At 36.4% G+C, this 7,342-nt stretch overlaps 1 protein-coding gene across 1 annotated transcript; it reads left to right on the top strand.

The window, feature by feature from the left end:
• Positions 1-286: 286 nt before the first annotated feature.
• Positions 287-1,409, top strand: LOC142521951 (uncharacterized). The gene is made up of 3 exons (XM_075625124.1): positions 287-392; positions 836-1,146; positions 1,239-1,409. The coding sequence occupies exons 1-3, from the start codon at positions 287-289 to the stop codon at positions 1,407-1,409; spliced, it is 588 nt and encodes a 195-aa protein (XP_075481239.1).
• The last annotated feature ends 5,933 nt before the right edge of the window (positions 1,410-7,342 follow it).

Genomic DNA, 7,342 nt, shown 5'->3' with positions numbered 1-7,342 from the left:
AGATAAGACTGAGGAACAATTGAATGATGAAGAGCAGCAAACATTCTGGGGCGGGTGATCGCATCAAAAGATCTAGGATCAAGACTTTGTATTTCTTTTGTATTTTGCTTCCGCAATACTGTTATAATTTTCATTCTGTTGTCATTGCAAAGACAATATTTATTTATGAAAAAAACTCGTGTTTGGCTATTCTCTACGAGGCTTATTGTTTTCATGAAAATTGATAAACAATGCCGGATGTCACCGACGCCTCGGTCCCGGGGCGTGACACTTCAAGTGCGGAGGAATGGGGTATAAGGCTGGTTATTGCCCAAAGCTCAAACAACCCAAGACTAGAAGGGCCTATTTGATGCACGCTGAGCAAGCGGAGCCAGACACTACGCTTATTACAGGTACTCCGACTATTCAAGCATTTAAAAAATTGCCTTAATTCTTGAAATAATAAACATGAATGCTATAATCGAATTGAGGTGCATGGAACTTGATGAATTAGAATTGCATGCTACAAACTCTAAGGTTTAAGAAATTAAATTCTTGCAAAAAATAGTTACATTGATCAAATTCCAAAAGATTGAAATTCTTAGGGGCTAAATTGAAATTTACGAAAAAATAATTAATGAGAACCTGGTGCAAATTCAAAATTTCATAGGACTTGATTGCAAAATTCGAAAAATTTAAGGGGTCATTTGTAAATTTTTTAAACTTAAGGTGCTAATTAGCAATTTACGAAAGTTCAAGGGGTTGAAATGATAATATGAGAATTAAAAGGGCCTAGATTGTAGTAAAACTTTTGAATTTTTATGTCCTTAATCGATAATAATACAAATATTACCAGGACAAATATTGCTAGCGGGAATAGCTACTTACGTTTTGCGAGATTCTGGAGCTATGCATTCTTTTATATCTGAATCCTTCGTGAAACAATTGGGAATCTTACCAGTGGACGTAGAGACGAGATTCAGATTTACAGTACCTTTTGGAAAACATATGGTCTCTAATAGCATGGTTAAGGATATGGAACTTAAATTGCAAAAGAACATTATACGAGCAGACCTTATCGTACTATCAATGCCCGAGTTTGGCATCATTTTGGGAATTGATTGGCTCACACTGAATGGGGCTACTATTGATTTTCGACGGAGTTCAGTACTATTAGGCCTCCGAATAGAAAATCATTTATCTTTGAGGCGGTGCAAAACAATCAAATGCTGCATATTATTTTATGCATGCATGCGAAGAAGCTTATTCAAAAGGGTTGCCAAGGTTTTCTCCCTAGTATTGTATCTGCACAAGACACTGATAGTCGATCTATTGAAGATGTGGAAGTTGTCAAGGACTTTCCGGAAGTGTTCCCTGACGATGTTTCTGGTATCCCACCTGAAAGAGAAGTGGAATTTGCTATGAGTTGATGCCTAGTACAGTGCCGATCTCTAAGGCACCATATCGATTAGTACCCGCTGAAATGAAGGAATTAAAGGACCAAATTCAAGAGCTATTAGACAAAGGGTTTATTCGCCCTAGTTTCTCTCCATGGGGTGCGCCAGTGTTATTTGCAAAAAAAAAAGGATGAGACTATGAGGTTGTGCATCGACTATAGGGAGCTAAATAGAGTGACAGTGAAGAATAAGTATCCATTACCCCGAATCGATGATTTATTTGATCAATTGCAAGGATCTTTGATATTTTCAAAGATTTATCTTAGGTTTGGATATCACTAGTTAAGGAGTCGGATGTTCACAAGATGGCTTTCAGAACACGTTATTGGTATCATGAGTTTTTAGTGATGCATTTTGGATTGACAAATGCTATAGCGATCTTCATGGATCTCATGAATCGCGTAATTCAGCCATACCTCGATCAGTTCATTATTGTTTTTATCGATGACATCTTGATTTATTCCAAGAGCCATGAGGAGCATGATCAACATTTGAGGACGACCTTGCAAATTTTATGAGATCGAAAATTATATGCAAAGTTCAGCAAGTGCGAGTTTTGGCAAGAAATGGTGGCATTCTTAGGCCACATTGTGTCAAAAGAGGGAGTAGAGGTCGACCCATCTAAGTTCGAGTCAGTCAAGCAGTGGACAATGCCTAAAAGTGTGACAGAAATCCGCAGTTTTTTGGGTTTAGCTATCTACTATCGTAAGTTCATCAAGGGTTTTTCATCCGTTGCAGTACCCTTGACGTCATTGATGAAGAAGAATGCGAAATTTGTATGGGGACCGGAGTGTCAAAATAGCTTCGATCAGTTGAAGCAAGCACTCACTACAGCGTCAGTTTTAGCTATGCCGACAGAGAAAGGGGAATATGTGGTATTTACTGATGCTTCAAAACTTGTATTGGGCGCCATCCTCATGCAAAATGACCGAGTCATAGCATATGCATCTAGACAACTAAAAGTACGTGAAAAGAAATATCCGATGTATGATCTTGAGCTTGCAGCAGTCGTTTTTGCGTTTTAAACTTGGAGGCACTACTTGTATGGTGAGAGATGCAAGATCTTTACGGATCATAAAAGGCTTAAATATTTCTTCACCCAAAAGGACTTGAACATGAGACAAAGATGATGGCTAGAACTTGTAAAGGACTACGACTGCGACATTAGCTATCATCCCGGCAAAGCTAATGTAGTGGCCGATGCTTTGAATAAGAAATGGACAGTCTTGGCCCATTTGTCAGTACACAAACCTCTACTAGTGGAAATTCAGCGGTTTGATCTAGAAGTTTATGCTAGCGGAGAAGCCCCTAATCTCGCTACATTGAGGTGGTATATTCTACTTTACGAGATAGAAATCGAGCCGGACTGTAACGTCTGTTCATTTTAAAATTCTACTGAAAATTTTTTTAATATATAAAACAAACTAAGGCGGAAAATACTCGCATACCAAAAACATTTAAATAAGTTGAACATGCTTTTAAAAAGTCATCACACCTCTGAATAAAAATAACTGCAGTTAAAAAAAATGAAAAGAGAAACCAACCTAAACAATTTTCATTTAAAAAAATTATAAAACGTCAAGCATTTTAAAATCTGTCAAAACCTTTGACAACATAAAATCATCAACCATTTAAAAAGATGTTTAAAAGTGTTCCCATAAAATCATATTCTTGCGGAAGAATACAAGGTCCTCAGGTTAACGTGCACCACCAACTCCGTCCGTTCAGTCATCATCACCTCCAATCTCCTAATCAAAATGCTCACCTGCATCACACACGCCTAGCGTGTCTAAAGACTCAACACACTTGTACCGTGATAACAAATACATATACGTAACAAGCAGGAGTGAAAAATATCGTAATCAATATACATTTCATGTCAGCAATAAAATCATATGCATAATCATGACCTGTCAAAACATGATAATAATCATAGCATGTAACATCGTGTCAACGTATACGTGTTCATTTACTTAATTTTAATTCTGTTCATTAGCTGTGACTTTCGTATCATCATGTCAGTCGATGAATCCATCTACGTGTAACCGCGGTTCCCGACGGCGAGGATCATCAGCGACAGCATTACCAGCCTACTGAGTCCTGGCTTTACATGTCATTGTGTCATCGTGTCATCGTCTTAGTCACAACTAAATCACTTCCTTCAAAAACGTGTCATAATTTCATAAAAATTTTAAACATGATGCATAAACATTTAAAATATCATAAATTTGTGCTTAGGGCGCTGTCACTACCAAAATCTCATCCCGGGTGCAAAATGACCATTTTGTCCCTGGAAATCCAAAAATTACCGTTCCACCCTTGGACCTCTAAAATTGACTCGAAGCTTACCAAACTCCTTAAAATATCCCAAAACATATTTAAAAGAATTCCTAGATGTAAACTCGAGCCCGTTTCACAACTTAACCGATTCGTTTTAAAACTTGGACCAGGATCCTGGTTTTAACCAGAATCGACTCGAAACTTAACCAAATCTATCCCAATCTTTTACCACCCCTTAAAAACATCTAAAAGGCCCTAAAATCTCAAAAACCAGCCCCTAAACCCCTCGGCCAGACCCTGAAATCTGCTGGAAAATTTCCCAATAGCCCTACTCGAACACTTTGTGCAACACCCCTCCACGTTTTTCGCCCCTAGCCCAAAACCAAGCGGACCAGCCTTGACTCGACCTCTTCTAAGCCACCCTAGGACCTTACTGGACCCCAAACAATCGAGTCTTGCAGCCACGAAATGTCACAACATCCGATCACCCTAAAACTCACACCCTAGCCGCGACTGAGCACACCTTCGAACTAAACTCCTTCACTTATATTCCCGACATGACCAGCCATTCCCAGCCCCCTCCCAGCCCTACCACTGACCCAAGGGTTCGGTGTTCAAGGTTGGAATTGAGCCATGCTCGGCTAACCACCCAAACGCCTCGATCTAGCCCTCAAACGTCATAACACCACTAGACCCGAGCATTTCCCGATCGATCTTGACAACCTCAACACTTCAGCACCTAGACATCAATATCCACGATTTGCACAGCCCCTTTACATCACAAAATTAACAGCCCTTGCACAAAAACACTGAAAACGTGAGCAAACTTAAAAACCATGCAAGTTTCATGACAAGATTGTAACAAAAACACAACCACAAGGAGGATCCTTAAATTTTCAAACTCACACATAATTTTCAATATAATATGGCGTGTATGAGAGACAATGGGAGATACGAGAATGCCTTGATGATTCATACGCAAGAACGTCGAAGAAATAGGCAACGGGGAAGCGCCGGAGAATTTTTGATGCAAGAACAAGCTAAGGCCGAAATTTTCTTGAGGGACTTGTGCTGAAATCGAGAGAACACTATGAAAAATGAAGGGTGTCGGCTGGTGGGTGGATATCATTAGGTTTAGGGTTAATTAGTTATTAAATAAATGGTTAACAAATAAACTAATGGGCCCTAAATCGCTAATTAAAGGATTAAAAGAGTTTTAAGCCCAATAAGCTTAAAAGTAGGCCCATTAAATCTAAATACACTCCCGAAAAATATTTTGTGTTAGAAAGTTTTTGAAAATAATAGCCGAACCCTCAAAAAGTCCCTCGATTCAATAAAATTTGCATACCGTTTAAAATTATACTCTGGCGGGTAAAAATACCCAACAAAGCCTATTTCTTGAAAAATAACTTTAAAACATCTTATAATAATTAATAAAACTTAATCATGTAATAAAATAATTTTCCTGAAAATTCTCCGGTCTCCGATACTCGTTCGAGCGCGAAATGCATCAGGAAACCCTAAAGCATAAACTTTTAAAATTTCATGAAATAAATTCTACCATGCAGTAATTATGCATAAAATGCATAAAAAAAATTAAACACAATTAAATGAAATAAACAAGCATTTAATGCTTTAAAACAATGTAATAAAATACCAAATAAATTTAATAACTTGCATGCATGTGGATCACGTGGACCTTCAGATTTTCGGGATGTTACAATCTAGCCCCCCTTAAATTGAATTTCGTCCCCGAAATTCGCTAATCCTCGATAAACAAAAAGTTTAGATTCTTAATTCTAATATCCTAATAACTCACGCTTCCGCTGCGCCACTCTGATAGAATAAGTTCTAGGCCGATCTTATGTCTTCTCAGTTCTAATTTAATTGCCTATTCAAATCCTCGTTTGCGAATCGCAATTTAAAACGACTTAAGGTGACTTAGTTCTATTCTAATATGACCTCTAATTTTGACTTATCTCACAATTTCTCATACTAGAAATTGATGTCCAAACTTATCGCACCTTACTTTTCTTATACTATACTCATAATGTTCATCGACCTATTACATTGTATTTATGCAGTTCAACCTAAGAAACCTTAGCACCAAAATTTACCGATCGACTTCTATCCTTGGTACTACACTTAAAAATTAAACCTTACATCAACCCCATAATAATATTACCTAAGATCCTTGAATCGAATCTGTGACTTACGGCACCAAACTTACGTAACTTACTATTTACAAGCATTATCTCAAATATCAAATTGTTGCAAACCTTAAATTCGAGTAGCGTTAATCCATAAAACCCAAAATATACGATGACAATCTTCTACCTAAATAATAAAACCATTCTAGCACCAATTACATGCTTAAACTATTTTCCTCCTAATTACAATATAGTGGAGGCCTAAGACCTTGGCTTTACTTATTGAAATGAATGTCGCATTCTTACATACCCTCAATGCTTAATTAATTCTAGCTTATAACACTTACTAAGTTATCACATGTTAACGTTTGACTAACTCTATTAAACCAACTTTACTTATAGCCCATAGAGTTCTAGAATTCTGACATCAAATCTTAATATTTATTCATGGGTAACCTATGTTGAATACAACTAATTCTCTTTGTTTTAATTTCACTCAAGATGTTTGTATGAACATCTGTCTCATAAACTTAAAATTCAAGCTTACGCAACCCAAGTAGTATTAGATTGTATAACTCCAACACACATATCCGCTTAGTCCCAAGTTTCTTAATCACTTTAAAAATTCCTCAAAACAAGGTGTCTAACTCACCTCTTACATGCGTCTATCAAATGACCTAACCATCGATCATACCCAACTTTCTAGAAAAATTAATTACAACAAAGGTATAATCTTAACTGTTAAGATCATGACTAAAACTTATAACACATCAAGCTTAAGTTCTCAAAAATTTTCTAACTCAATGTTTATTCTTATAACTTAACTAACCGATCAACTTTACCTTAAATGGTCATCACTTAAATTCTTAATTTGTCACAACATTATTTCACTAACGCTTAAATTTTCAAGTCCAAGATTGATTCATCCTACAATGTCCTCGATTACTATTCCTTATAACATTATAACCAAGATATCTTAAGGTTCTAAATATCCTTCAAGCCTAAATCACCGACAATTCAAATCATTTAAACCATTCTGTTTTCACTTTCTGCTAAACTAGTCCCCCCAAATTTCTTAACATTACAACATTAATTCTTAATTTCCTCAAATATTATCCAATTTGTCCTAAATTTCGAAAATTCCACAATTACCTATAAATTCTTGGCGTTCCTAATTCTATTTTATAGGTTTCTCGTAACATAAATTTCAATAATTTTAAGCTCATTAAACCCAAAATCAATTCTCAGAACTTCGAAATATTACTGATTTTACCCAAATGTTCCTCAAAAGTTTGAATTTAATCCTCAAAAATTTCGACATTTGCAATTTTGTCTTTAAAATTCTCGAAGATTACAATTTTGGCCCTATAACACTTCGAAACTTTGCATTTTTGTCCCCATAAAATATTCGACTTAGCATCATTAAACCTTAAAATTCTCGAAACTCAGAATTTAATCTCAAAATTCGGCAAATTA

Source organism: Primulina tabacum, chromosome 13, assembly GCF_025594145.1.
Source record: "Primulina tabacum isolate GXHZ01 chromosome 13, ASM2559414v2, whole genome shotgun sequence".
NCBI classification, from domain to species: Eukaryota; Viridiplantae; Streptophyta; class Magnoliopsida; order Lamiales; family Gesneriaceae; genus Primulina; species Primulina tabacum.
Note: the sequence above shows the minus strand (reverse complement) of the source record. Positions and strands in the feature narration are given on the sequence as shown.